Source organism: Erythrolamprus reginae, chromosome 10, assembly GCF_031021105.1.
Source record: "Erythrolamprus reginae isolate rEryReg1 chromosome 10, rEryReg1.hap1, whole genome shotgun sequence".
NCBI classification, from domain to species: Eukaryota; Metazoa; Chordata; class Lepidosauria; order Squamata; family Dipsadidae; genus Erythrolamprus; species Erythrolamprus reginae.
In genome coordinates, this window is record NC_091959.1 from 3,495,870 (window position 1) to 3,514,215 (window position 18,346).

Sequence of the window (18,346 nt, forward strand, 5' to 3'; positions counted from 1 at the left end):
CTGACCCAAAGTGGTCTCTGAGGTAGGTTGTTTTCTTGCAGTCGTTTCATTAGCCAGCTAGGTAATATTATCAGTGCTAGAAGAGAGTTTGGGGGGGGGGGGGAGAAGGAAAGAAGGAAGGAAGGAAGAAAGAAGAGGAGGAAGGAAGGAAGGAAGAAGGGAAGGAAGGAAGGAAGGAAGGAAGGAAGGAAGGAAGAAGAAATAATATTTGGGGGACCCAGGAGGAAGAAGAGGAAGAAGAAGAAGAAAAGAGAAGAAAGGAGAGGAGAGGGAGAAGGAGGAGAAGGATAAAGAAAGAAAGAAAGAAAGAAGAAGAAAAGAGAAGAAAGAAGAGAGGAGGAGGAGGAGAAAGAAAGAAAGAAGAAGAAGAAAAGAGAAGAAAGAAGAGAGGAGGAGGAGAAGAAGGAGAAAGGAAGGAAGGAAGGAGAAGAAGAAGAAGAAGAAGAAGAAGAAGAAGAAGAAGAAGAAGAAGAAGAAGAAGAAGAAGAAGAAGCAGCAGCAGCAGCAACAACAACAACAACAGCAACAACAACATCTGCCTTTCCTGGGCCCTTGGGAATAGGTGGACCAAATGCTAAATCCAGCCTAGACATCTGGTTGACTGTACAATGAACCAAGATCAATAAATTTTAATACCCATAAATATAAAACTGGATGCTGTCTCCAAAGGGCATGCGAGAGCCCTCGGATGTTGGAACTCTGCTATCACACCACCCCTAGTCCTTCTTTTCCTTAAATGAGACACAACTTACCCAATTCCTGGAATGGAGTGGAAAAACATTGGGGAAGGGCTCATTTTGCAAAAGCTCGCAACAACGCACAACATCAAAACCCAGGAATGAAAATGATTGACTTGGCCCTCTCCTTTCCATTTCTGTTTCAGGAACCGTCTCAAAAGTAATGAAAGGTCCAGAAGAAAACAACCAAGCTCGGAGATAACTACGGACTCTCAATCCGGACAGTATCAGCAGAGCTTTCAGAAAGCTTTTTAAAGGAAGAAAACAGCGGAACAAAAAATATTTTCTTCCGTTAAGTGTATTCTGACGTTATGCTGGCGATGGAAACAGACCAATTCGCTTTTGGAGAACGGCTGTTAAGTTGGGAGAACCAACTCCAGCTAGATAAAGGAACAGCTATCAACACTTGATGTGTCTCTTTAATATACTTTAAAAAATGGAATTAACGGAATCGAGAACACCAAACAAGATTCTTAAATCTTAGGAATAAATGTGGAATATATGGAAAATATTTACTGACCCCTCACATCCTGGACACAAATTGTTTCAACTCCTACCCTCAAAACGTCGCTACAGAGCCCTGCACACCAAGACAACTAGACACAAGAACAGTTTTTTCCCGAACGCCATCACTCTGCTAAACAAATAATTCCCTCAACACTGTCAGACTTTCTACTAAATCTGCACTTCTATTCTACTAGTTTTTCTCATCATTCCTATCACCCTTTTCCTCCCATGTTGACTGTATGACTGTAACTTGTTGCTTATATCCTAAGATTTTTATTAATATTGCTTCTTCATTGCTTATTTGACCCCTATGACAATCATTAAGTGTCATACCACATGATTCTTGACAAATGTATATTTTATTTTATGTACGTTGAGAGCATCTGCACCAAGACAAATTCCTTGTGTGTCCAATCACACTTGGTCAAAAAAAATTGCTATTCTATTCTATTCTATTGGAATGCGTTGCTAGAACCCTGCTGTTTCATTTTGCTCTGTGAAGATTATTATTTGGCCCAACAGCTGGCTGCAATGCTCCTGGGTTGATTTAGGACTGTTATGAGTGAATACACTCCCAAACCAGGAATGTAAATGCAGATTCCATTTTAAATAGATACGCAACTGCCTCTAAGGCACACCCAGCACTTTCAAAACCGATCAGAAGGATTATAGTAATGTACTAGAAAATGCAATGCTGGTATAAAACAGTGAAAAGTGAGAAGCTTTTAAACACTTGAGCCAGGAGTTCGAAGAGGATGAGCCCACCACCGATATCACCAGAAATTTGCTACTGGTTCAGGCAAACCAGTTTGAACTGGGAGGAACCCATCTCTGTATTATAGTCAAAACAAAATACAGTGGTACCTCTACCTACAAACGCCTCTGCTTATGAACTTTTCTAGATAAGAATCGGGTGTTCAAGAATTTTTTGCCTCTTCTCAAGAACCATTTTCCACTTACAAACCCGAGCCTCCGAAACTGTAACCGGAAAAAGCAGAGAGAAACCTCCGTGGTGCCTCTCTAGGAATCTCCTGGGAGGAAACAGGGCCAGAAAAGGCAGGGAGAAGTCTCCATGGGGCCTCTCTAGGAATCTCCTGGGAGGAAACAGGGCCAGAAAGGGCAGAGAGAAGTCTCCGTGGGGCCTCTCTAGGAATCTCTTGGGAGGAAACAATGCTGGAAAAGGCAGGGAGAAGCCTCTGTGGTGCCTCTCTAGGAATCTCCTGGGAGGAAATAGGCCCAGAAAAGGCAGGGAGAAGCTTCTGTGGGGCCTCTCTAGCAATCTCCTGGGAGGAAACAGAGCCTCCATCCTCCCAGTGGTTTCCCCAGTCGCACGCATTATTTGCTTTTACATTGATTCCTATGGGAAAAATTGCTTCTTCTTACAAACTTTTCTACTTAAGAACCTGGTCAAGGAACGAATTAAGTTTGCAAGTAGAGGGACCGCTGTACTTTCTCTTTGGAACCAAGTACATTCCTGCAGAGGTTCGGAAGGAGGGGAGTGATGTCACCTAGCAACTGGATTATATCCTGATTGGACCATGTGACGGGTCGTTTGGGAAAGTGCCACGATGGCGCAGTGATTAGAGGGCAGTACTGCAGGCTACTTCTGCTGATCACCGGCTGGCAGCAATTTGGCAGATCGAATCTCACCACTGGCTCAAGGTTGACTCAGCCTTCCATCCTTCCGAGGTGGGTCAAATGGGAACCCAGATCGTTGGGGGCAAGAGGCTGATTCTGTAAACTCCTTAGAGAGGGCTGGAAAGCATTGTGAAGCGGTATATAAGTCTGAATGCTATTGCTAAAGTGAACAACATTTACTTTTAATTAGGTGAAAACTGCAGGAATGTTCAGAGTTGGGTTTCACCAACGTGTGCCAATATGACACAACCAATACACTTATTCTTTGAGGAATCTACCCGCCTCGGAGTTTTGTTTGCTACGGGTGTGTTACTTGGAACCCTGACAAATACTTAATGAGAAAATCAGCTCCAGATATTATCATAAATAACAAGGTATTTACCTGAAGGTCGTGGGCAGCTGGGCGTGTTCCTTCTGAAAGAGACAGACAAGGAGTAAATTTGCAATGTGGTTACAACGACTGCAGCGTCCCAGGATCATGGGATCACCATTTGCGACTTTCCCAGCCACTACTGACACGCAAAGTCAATGGAATGTTTTGCTTTAGAGCTGCAGTAATTCGCTTTTAATGTCCATAGCAAAAAACCCCAACAACCCATAAAATCAGGGGTGACTCGGGGGTGAATCTACCCGTCCCGAGTCTACGGAGAGGGGCGGCATACAAATCTAATAAATAATAATAATTTAATCATGCTACTCTCTGGAGTTCTGATCCCAATTGCAGTTGTTAACTTAAGGTGGTGCTGTAATTGTTGAATGTATGCATGAGTAGATGTAGGTAAATTAAAAAATACAAGCAGAAGATCACCGTGTTTCCCCGAAAATAAGACCTCCCTGAAAATATTTAAATGCACGCACAGCCGGTCCCCGCCATTTTGCTCCGCGCACCCCAAAATAAGACCTGCCCAAAAATAAGGCCAAGTGGTTATTTGGGGGCTCAATACATATATATATATATATAAGATAGGGTCTTATTTCTGAGGAAACACAGTACTCTCTGAAACTGTGATTGAAATACAGTGTTCCCCCGATTTTCGCGTTCCGAGACCGCCCGCAAAAGTCGAATTTCCGCGAAGTAGAGATGTGGAAGTAAATACACTATGAACAGTATTCCAAACCTTCCCTTAACACTTTAAACCCCTAAATTGCAATTTCCCATTCCCTTAGCAACTATTTAGATTACTACTCACCATGTTTATTTATTAAAGTTTATTAAAAAAAATATTTATTAAAGGTGGACGAAAGTTTGGCGATGACATATGACGTCATCGGGCGGGAAAAACCATGGTATAGGGAAAAAACCCCGCAAAGTATTTTTTTAATTAATATTTTTGAAAAACCGTGGTATAGACTTTTCGCGAAGTTCGAACCCGCGAACATCGAGGGAACACTGTACTACTCAGAAGAAATTCCAACTGCTTCTGCAGTCAAGGAAGAGGAACACAATTCACCCAGGTACCTTGGAAGCCTCCTGCCACCCAACTCAACCTCTTAGCACAGTGATGGTGAACCTATGGCATGGGTGCCACAGGTGGCACGCGGAGCCATATTAGCTGGCACGCAAGTCGTTGCCCTAGCTAAGCTCCAACGTGCATGTGTGGGCCAGCCAGCTGATTTTTGGCTCACACAGAGGCTCTGGGAGTGCGTTTTTGGCTTCCAGAGAGCCTCGGGGGGGGGGGGGGAGGCGTTTACACGTACCCCCGGCTCCAGGGAAGCCTTTGGAGCCTGAGGAGGGTGAAACATGAGCCTACTGGGATCACCAGAAGTTGGGAAACAGGTCATTTGTGGCCTCCGGAGGGCCTCTGGGGACTGGGGGGAGCTGTTTTTGCCCTCCCCAGGCATTAAATTATGGGTGTGGGCACTCACACATGCACAATAGCACCCAAGGAAAAAAAGGTTCGCCATCACTGTCTTAGCAGGTCAGCAGCAGGGGTGGGCTCCAAAAATTTTAGCAAAGGGTTCTCTGCTCGGTTGCTGGGTGGGTGGGGCCATAGTGGGTGTGGCCTAGTCAGCTTCCTGTATCATGGCGGAGGTGGTGGTGGAGACGTTTTAGCCCTCCCTAAGCTGCAGAGCTCCAGGAGGGTGAAAACGGCCTCCCCAGACTCTGGAAGCCCTCTGTTTCCAGCCTTGCCAAGCTCCAGAGGGCCCGTTTCTGGCCTAACTTCTAATAGGCCCAATTTTGCCCTCTGGAGCCTCCACGCGTGCCCTACACTTGCCTGCATCTCACTCATGCCCTCATCACCTCGAGGCTCGACTACTGTAACGCTCTCTACATGGGGCTACCTTTGAAGAGTGTTCGGAAACTTCAGATCGTGCAGAACGCAGCTGCGAGGGCAATCATGGGCTTCCCTAAATACGCCCATGTCACACCAACATTCCGCAGTCTGCATTGGTTGCCGATCAGTTTCTGGTCACAATTCAAAGTGTTGGTTATGACCTATAAAGCCCTTCATGGCACCGGACCAGAATATCTCCGGGACCGCCTTCTGCCGCACGAATCCCAGCGACCGGTTAGGTCCCACAGAGTGGGTCTTCTCCGGGTCCCGTCGACTAAACAATGTCATTTGGCGGGACCCAGGAGAAGAGCCTTCTCTGTGGCGGCCCCGGCCCTCTGGAACCAGCTCCCCCTGGATATCAGAGTTGCCCCCACCCTCCTTGCCTTTCGCAAGCTCCTTAAAACCCACCTCTGTTGTCAGGCTTGGGGGAATTGAGATATTCCCTTCCCCCTAGGCTTATAGAATTTATACATGGTATGCTTGTTTGTATGATTGGTCTCTTAAATTGGGGTTTTTTAGATTATTTTTTAATATTAGATTTGTTACATTGTCTTTTTTTATTGTTGTTAGCCGCCCAGAGGCTTCGGAGAGGGGCGGCATACAAATCTAATAAATAAATAAATAAATATTTCCAAGGTGGGTCAAACAAGGATCTAGATTGTTGGGGGAAAGAGGCTGACTCTTTGTAAACAGCTTAGAGGAGGCTGGAAAAGCACTGTGAAGAGGTATAGAAGTCTAAGTGCTATTGCTATAAAAGGAGCCTGTCTGTTACTTCTAGAGGTCGTACCTTGCCGATGTGTTTTGCCTTTCTGTCTGTCCTGGGTCTTCCTGCTAAAGACCTTGTACGCTTCCGTCTTCTGGTACTGCTCCAACTCCTTCATGTAGCGCTCCTTATCTCTGTCGGCTTCCTCAAGGTAGTGCTGCAACGACAGAACAATCGCGCCACTGTTCTTGGCCAACAAGGTGGAGAAGCCAGAGAGTTGAAATTCAGCCGCCATCTCTGGTTGCCCCAAGAATGTAAAGTGGAGCTGAATACCAAGAGCTGGCAAAGCTAAAAAGCAGCCGAGTTCCTTCTCGGTACCGTCCGTACTTTCATCTCAAACTAGAATTGGACATTTTCTTCATAGTTGGGTCAGTTGTGACCCACTCAGCTTCAGGATGTGGACCGTGCCTAACATTTCCCTGCATGCATAAAGCAATCCTACATGTTTCCCAGTGAATGGCCACGAGTAACTCAACAGCAGATCCATCTAGGTATGAAGTGTCTGGACCTCTGGCTTTACTACGGGTTTAAACTACAGAAATCTTGGGAAAGAGGGAGAGGAAGGGAGATATAAAGGATGGATGGATGGATGGATAATTGTAACTATGAAAGACGGTATCTATGGATTGGGAGGGTGGGAAGAAGGGAGGGAGGAGGATATAGGTGATGGATGGATGGATGGATGGACGGACAGACAGAGACAGATAGACAGAAATAGATAATAGACAGAAGGTAGATAGATAGATAGATAGATAGATAGATAGATAGATAGATAGATAGATAGATAGATGATAGATAGATGATAGATAGATGATAAATAGATAGATAGATAGATAGATAGATAGATATAGATAGATAGATAGATGATAGATAGACAGACAGACAGACAGACAGACAGATTAAAAATAGATAGATAATAGGGACAGACAGATTAAAAACAGATAATAGACAGAAGACAGACAGACAGACAGACAGACAGACAGACAAGGTGTTGGTATAAATGGAGATCAAAAGACACTTATTGCAGGTTTAATTGTATGTCTATCCTCCTGCCTCTGGATGGGATGGATCGAGCACAAAAGTTGAGCTTCCCGATCAGGGATGTGTTTGAATCTGGTTCTAAAGGAATCCTATCAAAGTTTGCCTGGAGCTGCCTGTCACTTTTTCCTTAATGAATGGATCTGGGCTGGAACACTCTTCAAAGGGAGCTGTTAACTGGCAGAAAACTTCAAAAAGAGACGGGAGCCTGCAGAGAGGGGGTGGGGCCCCTGTCGGATTCAAAGCCCCCTCTCCCCACGCCCCCCCCCCCGTCCTTTTTCAGTTCGTATCCTGCTGCTGTCTGCCCCTCCTCGGTGTTAGAAGGGAATGGAGTTTGTAGGAGAGGAGGAGTAAAACCACGGGGTTCCTTGATGATCTCCGAGCTTGGTGGTTGCAAGTGAGGATGCAATCAAATGCCACATAAAAAGGGCTCCCCAACCTTGGCCCCCTTTAAGACTGGCAGACTGAGAGGGCTGGGGAATTCTGGGAGTTGAAGTCCATCAGTCTTAAAGGGGCCAATGGTTGAGTGAGCCTCGCCATAAGGTGTCAGAAGCAGGAAGAGGGAGATTATGATCCTGCTGTATAGAGCGCTGGTGAGACCACATTTGGAATACTGTGTTCAGTTCTGGAGACCTCACCTACAAAAAGATATTGACAAAATTGAACAGGTCCAAAGACGGGCTACAAGAATGGTGGAAGGTCTTAAGCATAAAACGTATCAAGAAAGACTTCATGGACTCAATCTGTAGAGTCTGGAGGACAGAAGGGAAAGGGGGGACACGATCGAAACATTTAAATATGTTAAAGGGTTAAATAAAGTCCAGGAGAGGTGTTTTTAATAGGAAAGTGAACACAAGGACAAGGGGACACAATCTGAGATTAGTTGGGGGAAAGATCAAAAATATTATTTTACTGAAAGAGCAGTAGATGCTTGAAACAAACTTCCAGCAGACGTGGTGGGTAAATCCACAGTCACTGAATTTAAACATGACTGGGATAAACATATATCCATTGTAAGATAAAACACAGGGAATAGTATAAGGGCAAACTAGATGGACCATGAGGTCTTTTTCTGCGGTCAATCTTTTGGATTCTATGTTTCTAAAAAATTCCCTAAGATGGGAAGGCGAACAGAGCGTTACCCGTTTCTCCTCCGGAGGGAGCTTGCTCCATTCGTTGCCCAACATCCGGGTGATTTCAGGGAACGGGACTTCAGGTCTCTTAGCACGAAGCTGCTCCCGCCGCTCGTTCATAAACCTCACGTAGCCCGTCAGGGGGGACTTGGGGGCGTTGCTGTCCCTCAAAGGCTTCTTCCTCTTCCTCCCTTTAGACCAGCTTCCTCGCTTGGCTCTCTGGTTGTAGAGGAGACAATTCAAAACCCATCGCATTGTTTTGTTTTGGGTCTGTTTTTTTTAAAAAGACATTATCATCTCTTGTGTTTTGATAAATCTGCAGGTAGTCCTTCACATGACTGCCAACAGAACCCCAAATATCCATCCATCCATCCATCCATCCATCCATCCATCCATCCATTTATCGGTTGGTCTGTCAGTCTGTCGGTCTGTCTCTCTCTCTCTCTATCATCTATCTATCTATTTGTCTATCTATCTATCCTATCCTATCTATCTATCTATCTATCTAATCTATCCTATCTATCTATCTATCTATCTATCTATCTATCTATCTATCTATCTATCTATCTATCTATCTATCTATCTATCTATCTATTGGATTTATATGCTGCCCCTCTCCAAGCACTCGGGGCAGCTTACAACACATAATAAAACAATGTAAAACATATTAATCCAATTAATTAAATTAATCCAATTAATGAACTAAATACCCAAAGAACCATAAAACAATCATTTCACCCAATCAGCTTTCTCTCCACACATTCATTGGCCACGGCGCAAGAATCTAATGGCCCCAAGCCTGGCGGCATAAGTGAGTCTTAAGTCTCTTGTGAAAGGCGAGGAGGATGGGGGCAGTGCGAATCCCTGGGGGGAGCTGATTCCAGAGGACCGGGGCCCCCACAGAGAAGGCTCTTCATGCGGCAGAAGGCGGTCCCGCAAGTAATCTGGTCCGATGCCATGTAGGGCTTTATAGGTCATTACCAACACTTTGAATTGTGTCCAGTTACGTGAATCACTGCGGTTGTCAAGTTAGTAAACCCCGGTTGTTAAGTGAAGCTGATTTCCCCATTGACCTTGCTTGCCAATGGTCGCAAAATGGGGTCACATGACACCCCCCCCCCCCCTCACTGGGATGCTGCAACCATAATAAATGCTCACAGTCACTCATGCCCTCATCACCTCGAGGCTCGACTACTGCAACGCTCTCTACATGGGGCTATCTTTGAAAAGGGTTCGGAAACTTCAGGTCGTGCAGAATGCAGCTGCGAGAGCAATCATGGGCTTTCCCAAATATGCCCATGTCACACCAACACTCCGCAGTCTGCATTGGTTGCCAATCAGTTTCCGGTCACAATTCAAAGTGTTGGTTATGACCTATAAAGCCCTTCATGGCATCGGACCAGAATATCTCCAGGACCGCCTTCTGCTGCACAAATCCCAGCGACCAGTTAGGTCCCACAGATTTGGCCTTCTCCGGGTCCCGTCATCTAAACAATGCCGCTTGGTGGGACCCAGGGGAAGAGCCTTCTCTGTGGCGGCCCCGGCCCTCTGGAACCAATTCCCCCCAGAGATTAGAATTGCCCCCACCATCCTTGCCTTTCGTAAGCTACTTAAAACCCACCTCTGCCGTCAGGCATGGGGGAATTGAGATACTTTCCCCCTAGGCCTTTACTATTTTATGCATGGTATGTCTGTATGTATGTTTGGTTTTTTATATTAATGGGTTTTTAATCATTTTTAGTATTGGATTATTAGTGTACACTGTCTTATTATTGCTGTTAGCCGCCCTGAGTCTCCGGAGAGGGGCAGCATACAAATCCAATAAATAATAATAATAATAATAATAATAATAATAATAATAATAATAATAAAATGTGAGTCAGTTGCCCACTGTTTGAATTTTGATCCCATGACCGGGGAGGGGGCTACATTTGAAAAAAATGGCCCCATGTCCCTGTTTTCAGGCCTGTTGGAAGGTCAAATGATCACTAAACGGACCATTGTAAGTTGAGGACTAGCTGTGCAGAAGGCTTTCATTCCCCTGTGTCGAAAGACGAGCTTCCGTTCCAGCTCAATCATCGGAACCTGCTGGAGGCGGATGGGGGGGGGGGGGGTGTTGGTTATATTTTTGAATGACAGCCCACTACCGAACCCCTTGCAAGGGGCAGGATTGCTGCAATTAAAATATAAATAAAAAACGATCCCCCCCACACACACACACCCCCCGCTTGGAGGAGAAACTATGAATGGAGAGAACCGGCAGGCGGAGGAGGAGATCTTTCACAGCCGCGTTTCCGCTCACCTCCTCCTCCGTCCTCAGCTCGCTATTTTCAGCCGTATGAAATGCCTCGTTGCGCAACAGTTGGCTTTGCAAGACGTCTTCGGCGAAACCTGGGTGGCTGGCAGACTGGGAGGCGCTGCCGCAGAACGATGCTTCCGAATGGTTTACCCTGAACGGGGGGAAAAAAGAGAGAAAGAAAGACTCCGATTAGGGGCGTACATAAGTGCACTGATGTGCCTTTCGTCCCCTGTCCAATTGTCTTTCCTCTCTTCCACCTATATATTCTCTTCCTTTCATATATCCTCTCCTCTAGGTTCACTCTCACCCTCATTTATATTATCACATGTCTATCTTTCTTCCTATGTATTTGTGTACTGGACAAATGAATAAATAAAAATAAATAAATAAATCACTGGAGATACTCCCACCCTCGTTGCTGCAAAACTCCCAAGCTACTCGGGGGCGCAAATGCACCCCACCCGCTCCGCTCTCGGCCCCCAAAATGTCATAACGGAGAAATGTTCAGAGGCAGGCAAGGCAAAGGGAGGCTGATAAAATACTTCAGAAGAGAAGGATTCAGGGGTCGTGATTTCTGACAGTCTCAAAATGGGTGAACAGTGCAGTGAGGCGGTAGGGAAAGCAAGTAGGATGCTTGGCTGCATAGCTAGAGGTATAACAAGCATGAAGAGGGAGATTGTGATCCCCTTATATAGAGCGCTGGTGAGACCCCATTTGGAATAATAGTGTTCAGTTCTGGAGACCTCACCTACAAAAAGAGATTGACAAAATTGAACGGGTCCAAAGAGGGGCTACAAGAATGGTGGAAGGTCTTAAGCATAAAACGTACCAGGAAAGACTTCATGAACTCCATCTGTATAGTGTGGAGGACAGAAGGGAAAGGGGGGACATGATCGAAACATTTAACTACGTCAAAGGGTTAAATAAGGTCCAGGAGGGAAGTGTTTTTAATAGGAAAGTGAACACAAAAACAAGGGGACACAAGTTAGTTGGGGGAAAGATCAAAAGCAACGTGAGAAAATATTATTTGACTGAAAGAGTAGTAGATGCTTGGAACAAACTTCCAGCAGACCTGGTTGGTAAATCCACAGTGACTGAATTTAAACATGCCTGGGATAAACATAGATCCATCCTAAGATAAAATACAGAAAATAGTATAAGGGCAGACAAGATGGACCATGAGGTCTTTTTCTGCTGTCAGACTTCTATGTTTCTATGATAAGAATTTCTAAACAGTTTCCCTTGCTTGTTGCAAAGGATAAGGAGGGTTCCTGACCTTCAACAGGGTGTGTTATCGGGGAAAATAAATTATTTGTAAGAAGAGCAGAAGCTCCCTGTCTCCTCCGTGTTATAAAGGGCTGAAGGCTTCACAGGAGGAAAGAAAAATATTGTTCAGTAGGTTTCAGGCAACATTTCTAAGCGGGTTTGCGATGCTAACTTTGATCTGCACTGCTTTCATTCATTGTCACACCACCGCTGGCTGGCTGTTGCACTGGGGAAGCGGGTGGGAGGGGAGGGAGGATTTTTCTCTTAAAAACAAAGCAACCTTGGAGTGATAGGAAACACCACAGTGTGTTCCGCAGCCGTTCTGGGCCTGGCGTAATAAATTGCTGGCCGCGGCACATTTGTCTGCCTCAAAACAGCTCGCAGGAAAAACGTGTGCAATGCAGCTGCCATGGCTCAAGGCTTGGGCGTTCTCTACCTTCCCCCTCACCCCCCCAAATCAGGTCAGAGGGAGAGGAAGGTAGGCGACAACATGCCGAATTAAATCCTTTTTTAAAAAAAATTCCTTCCCCACAAATCCTGAAAGGCCTGAACTGAAACGAAGCATTCGGAGAGAATAGCCAATAAAGAATAGCCTATAAAGCCCTGCATGGTATCGGACCAGAATATCTCCGGGACCGCCTTCTGCCGCACGAATCCCAGCAACCGGTTAGGTCCCACAGAGTTGGCCTTCTCCGGGTCTCGTCGAATAAACAATGTCATCTGGCGGGACCTAGGAGAAGAGCCTTCTCTGTGGCGGCCCCGACCCTCTGGAACCAGCTCCCCCAGATATCAAAGTTACCCCCACCCTCCTTGCCTTTCACAAGATCCTTAAAACCCACCTCTGTTGTCAGGCATGGGGGAACTGAGATATTCCCTTCCCCCTAGGCTTATAAAAATTTATGCATAGTATATCTGTATGTATGATTGGTTCTTTAAATTGGGGTTTTTTAGATTATTTTAATATTAGATTTGTTTTCATTGTATTTCTTATTGTTGTTAGCCGCCCCGAGTCTTCGGAGAGGAGCGGCATACAAATCTAATAAATAATAATAATAATAATAATAATAATAATAGCCAAACTCAATTTATGCCACTGTAATCATTCATTCATTCATTCATTCATTCATTCATTCATTCATTCATTCATTCATTCATATGATTATTTATTTATTTATTTGTTGGTTGATTGATTGATTGATTGGATTTCTATGCCACACATTTCTATGTCACAATAAGAGTAGGGAGAGATCTAGTCCTGTGATGGCGAACCCATGGCACATGTGCCACAGGCGGCACGTGGACCCATGTCGGACGGCACATGAGGCATTGCCCTAGGTCAGCTCCAGCGCATATGCGCATGCTGGCCAGCTTATTTTTGGCCTTGAGGAAAGCCATTTTTGCCCTTGCCTTGAAGCCTCCAGAGTGCGAAAAATGGATAAACCAGAAGTTCAGAAAAATGGACTTCCTGTTTGCCCTTAGGGCCGTTTTTTGCACTAGCTCAGGAATGCAGGCTCAGGAATTATGGGAGTTGAAGTCCACATGTCATAGAAGAGCCAACTTTGCCTGGCTTTGCCCTAAACATCTCTGTTGCTTTTTTCCACACTCTTTCAAATCCCACACGCTTACTTTGCATCGGCATCCGTCAGTCTCGATGCATGATGCATGGTATCATGCTCTGGATTCCCCAGGCTTACTTTACTGCACATGAAAAACGTAAAGGCGGTAAGAACTGGAAGACTATTTTTATCACCTATGCGATGTGCTCCTCAAGTTGGGAAAAGAGATGAGAGGGAGAGAGAGAGAAAGAAAATGGTGACACATGCCTTCATCTAAAGTTAGATAATACGCTACTCACCCAGATGGCACATCAATGTCCTCCTTTGAACCATCGTCTTCTTGAATACGTGACGGAGGGGAGGAGTTGCTCATCGGATTCTCCATTTTCTGTTACAAAAGGAGATGGAGAGGCAATTGTCTATTAGCATCTCTGGAGATTCTCCATCATCCATCCAGGCCTTGGTTGCCCCGAAGGTGCTTTTCAAAGAGGCAGCTGGGCCTTTTTTTTGTGTGCCTCTACCTACAAATTGTTTTTATTATTGTTGTGAGCCGCCCCGAGTCTTCGGAGAGGGGCGGCATACAAATCTAATAAATTGAATTGAATTGAATTGAAACGCTTCTACTTACAAACGTTTCTAGATAAGAACTGGGTGTTCAAGATTTTTTTGCCTCTTCTCAAGAACCATTTCCCACTTACAAACGTGAGCCTCCGAAACTGTAACCGGAAAAGGTAGGAGAAGCCTCCGTGAGATCTGTAATTGCCATGCTTATATATCATCATTTATACAGGCATCCGAAATACCCTCAAATGTCAATCCTCTGGTTATTATGAAAAGCATAAAGAAGGGTTAACAAAAACAAAAGGTAAAGAAAAATGAATAATTGTGTAATGTGCTGCAATCGATAGCAAAAACAACAAAAGCAAATGTCAATTTTACATCTGCGAAAAAGAAGCAGATGGAATGGGTCAGACATTTATTTGACCGCTTCCTATTTCTGTTCTGTTGGAGTCTCTTGAAAATGACCTCTTCGTTGAGCCTGAATAATAATAATAATATATTGTATATTATTGTATATTGTTCATGATTGTTGTTAGCCGCCCCAAGTTTTCGGAGAGGGGCGGCATATAAATCCAATAAAACTTGAAACTTGAATAATAATAATAATAATAATAATAATAATAATAATTATTATTATTATTATTATTATTATTATTATTTATTGGATTTGTATGCCGCCCTTCTCCGCAGACTCGGAGCAGCTAACAACAATACTAAACACAACATGTACAATCCAATAATAAAAAACAACTAAAAACCCCTATTATAAAATCAAACATACACACAAACATACCATGCATGACTTGTAATGGCCTAGGGGGAAGAGCTATCTCAACTCCCCCATGCCTGGTGGTATAAATGAGTCTTGAGTAGTTTACGAAAGACAGGGAGGTTGGGGGCAGTTCTAATCTCCGGGGGGAGTTGGTTCCAGGGGGCTGGGGCCGCCACAGAGAAGGCTCTTCCCCTGGGGCCCGCCAAACGACATTGTTTAGTCGACAGGACCCGGAGAAGGCCAACTCTGTGGGACCTTATCGGTCGCTGGGATTCGTGCGGTAGCAAGCGGTTCCGGAGGTAATCTGGTCCAATGCCATGTAGGGCTTTAAAGGTCATGACCAACACTTTGAATTGTGACCGGAAACTGATCGGCAGCCAATGAATGAAAAGGGAGCAGGTTTGCTTTCAAGCACATTTTGATGCAGCTGACCTCCAGGTGGGCTGCGGGAAAATGCTTTTTTAACCTTCTTTTATTCCAGTAAATGACACTGAAGGCCGGCAGAGGCTCAAGTGGGGGATAAAGGCATCGTTTAAGCGCTCCAACCCTGGCAGCTTTAAGACCGGTGGACTTCAACTCCCAGAATTCTTCAGCCAGCAAAGCTAATCACCATTGAACATGTGGATAGATTATCTGTTTTCCAATTCTGGGCCAAATCCCAGCCCAATTTTTATTTACTGTCCGAAGAAGGGAGTTGTGAGGCCTTGTGCTAATGAACCAACAACCACAACATCTGCCTGGGATGCAGAGAAGCAATTTGTGCCTTTCCACCCCAACCTCGTTCAAGAGAAGAGAGAGCAATGCTTAGTAGCTACTTTCAGGCTTGGTTTAGTTCCCAAGAGTCAGAAGGATGGGGAAAAAAAGCATAATAAGGTCCTGATGTTTTTGTTTTGTTTCCTTGTTTTGTTTTCCCATTTTATGTATCCTGCTTTGAAAGAAATTTGGCAAGGGGCTCTCTTTTTCCCCCCTTCCCCTTCCCTGAATACAATGCTAGGCTTGCCAATGAACAGGACGGCAGACTGTAAGGATAGTTCAGTTGTCAAAATATACCAGCGCTTTAGCTCTTAAAGTCAAACCTCCTAGTTTACACTACAGTACAGTGATACCTTGTCTTACAAACTTAATTGGTTCCGGGACGAGGTTCTTAAGGTGAAAAGTTTGTAAGACAAAACAATGTTTCCCATAGGAATCAATGGAAAAGCGATTAATGCGTGCAAGCCCATAATTCACCCCTTTTGCCAGCCGAAGCGCCCGTTTTTGCACTGCTGGGAGTCCCCTAAGGCTCCCCTCCATGGGAAACCCCACCTCTGGGCTTCTGTGTTTTTGCAATGCTGCAGGGGAATCCCAGCATTGCACAAATGAGCGCTTCGCCGGCAACGGAAGTCCAGAGGTGGGGTTTCCCAGCGAAGGGAGCATCAGTGAAATCGCAGCATCGCAAAAACACCGAAGTCCTTGAAACCCCACCTCCAGACTTCTGTTGCCAGCGAAGCGCCCGTTTTTGCACTGCTGGGATTCCCCTGCAGCATCACAAAAACACAGAAGTCCGGAGGTGGGGTTTCCCATGGAGGGGAGCCTCAGGGGAATCCCAGCAGCACAAAAACGGGCGCTTCGCTGGCAACAGAAGTCTGGAGGTGGGGCATCCCAGCGGCGGCGGTGGGTTTGTAAGGTGAAAATAGTTTGTAAGAAGAGGCAAAAAAATCTTAAACCCCAGGTTTGTATCTTGAAAAGTTTGTATGACGGGGCGTTTGTAAGACGAGGTATCACTGTATTTACATTTCCCGGCTGGTTTTAAGTCAGGATGCTTTTGCACAGACAAATTTATCAACCTTTTACTGAAGACAAAGTCATCGTCTTGAGCTGTTTGGATCACTTACAGGTACTTACAGAGGCACAGAACCAAGAACTACAGGGAGTTACAGAGGCATAGAATTGAGATCATGTGAAGTACAGTGATACCTCGCCTTACAAACGCCTCGTCATACAACCTTTTCAAGATATACTGTCCTATATGTTATATTCCACAGGCTTCTCTTCTTTTCCCCCCATTGGCCTTCAGACTTGACAAGCAACCTTGCAAGGTCGACCTTGCTTTCAATTCCGCGTGGGAAGCAGCTGGACACCAGGGTTACCACCGGGCAAAAGAGGCCATATAAACACAGGAAGTTAGAAGAATGCAATCCTCTTTCTTGCTTTAAAGGTTTGTTTTATTTAATCCATATGGCTTGGACACTCAACATCGAGGTCAAATATTTCTGAACGTGGAGAAGTTATTCAACTCTCCCAACCGGCAGGATAAGGGAGGGGGAGGCAGAGCGGGTTCCCACTGGAAGCAGCTGGGAAAAAGGATTTTTTTTTTTAAAAAAAAATGTGCATAGGATGCGCGGGGTCAGAGGTTGTTCCGCTGACTTCAAAAACCATTCCTGCCTTTATGGGCCCTTGCAGCTGTGCTCCCAACCCACGGGCTGGGTGGTTTTAAAGAACCTCCGAGGCCTCTAAAACATAGAAACATAGAAGTCTGACGGCAGAAAAAGCCCTCATGGTCCATGTAGTCTGCCCTTATACTATTTCCTGTATTTTATCTTACAATGGATCTATGTTTATCCCAGGCATGTTTAAATTCAGTTACTGTGGATTTACCAACCACGTCTGCTGGGAGTTTGTTCCAAGGATCTACTACTCTTTCAGTAAAATAATATTTTCTCATGTTGCCTTTGATCTTTCCCCCGACTAACTTCAGATTGTGCCCCCTTGTTCTTGTGTTCACTTTCCTATTAAAAACACTTCCCTCCTGAACCTTATTTAACCCTTTAACATATTTAAATGTTTCGATCATGTCCCCCCTTTTCCTTCTGTCCTCCAGACTCTACAGGTTGAGTTCATTCAACAATTCACAGAAACGCCAAAGATGTTTATTCCTGCATCAGGTCACTATCTCCGTCCCCCCCCCCCCCCCCGGGTGCCTGGCGTTGAGTTCCCCTCTTCAATTTTGAGCCCTCTGGGGTCAGGTGAGTAAGTGATGGGACCGGTTTTATCCAGATATTTCCTTCCGGTGTGGATGAGAACAATCCTTGAGCAGGATGCTGAGAGAGGAAATAGCCCCTTTGTCCTTCCTTGCTCGGGTTTGCTAGGACCCTGCAGGTCAAAAAGCAGTTCCAACGTTCACTGAATTTGTAAAGTCATCAAAAAAGAGATGATTTCTTTTACCTGAAGGATATAGTATATTATATTATTTTATATATATATATGTACGTGTGTATGTATGTATGTATTTACTTACTTACTAACCTACTTACTTATTTTATTTATTTATTTATTTGTTTGTTTATTTGTTTATTTGTTTGTTTGTTTGTTTGTTTATTTATTATTTATTATTTATTTATTTATTTATTTATTATTTATTATTTATTTATTGTTTGTTTGTTTGTTTGTTTGTTTGTTGGATTTGTATGCCGCCCCTCTCCGCAGACTCGGGGCGGCGAACAGCAACAATAAGACAGTGTACAATAATAATCCAATACTAAAAATGATTAAAACCCATTAATATAAAAACCAAACATACATACAGACATACTATGCATAAAATTGTAAAGGCCTAGGGGGAAAGAGTATCTCAATTCCCCCATGCCTGATGGCAGAGTGGGTTTTAAGTAGATTACGAAAGGCAAGGAGGATGGGGGCAATTCTAATCTCTGGGGGGAGTTGGTTCCAGAGGGCCGGGGCCGCCACAGAGAAGGCTTTGGGAGTTGAAGGCCACAAGTCTTAAAGTTGCCAAGTTGGAAGACCTCTGGCTTAGACAAATG

At 44.7% G+C, this 18,346-nt stretch overlaps 1 protein-coding gene across 4 annotated transcripts in view; it reads right to left on the reverse strand.

The window, feature by feature from the left end:
- The window catches only part of HMG20A (high mobility group 20A), a 51,955-nt gene that overhangs the window by 10,216 nt on the left and 23,393 nt on the right, over positions 1-18,346 (reverse strand). For 3 of the 4 annotated variants that reach the window (XM_070762817.1, XM_070762816.1, XM_070762818.1), the window contains exons 2-6: positions 13,513-13,601; positions 10,395-10,542; positions 8,102-8,311; positions 5,946-6,078; positions 3,265-3,296 (exon numbers count right to left, since the gene is read on the reverse strand). In XM_070762817.1, the coding sequence (XP_070618918.1) occupies positions 3,265-3,296; positions 5,946-6,078; positions 8,102-8,311; positions 10,395-10,542; positions 13,513-13,598 (609 nt within the window). In that variant the 5' untranslated portion in view covers positions 13,599-13,601. The remainder of the gene's footprint in view (positions 1-3,264; positions 3,297-5,945; positions 6,079-8,101; positions 8,312-10,394; positions 10,543-13,512; positions 13,602-18,346) is intronic. The other variant, XM_070762819.1, reaches the window with a different exon arrangement.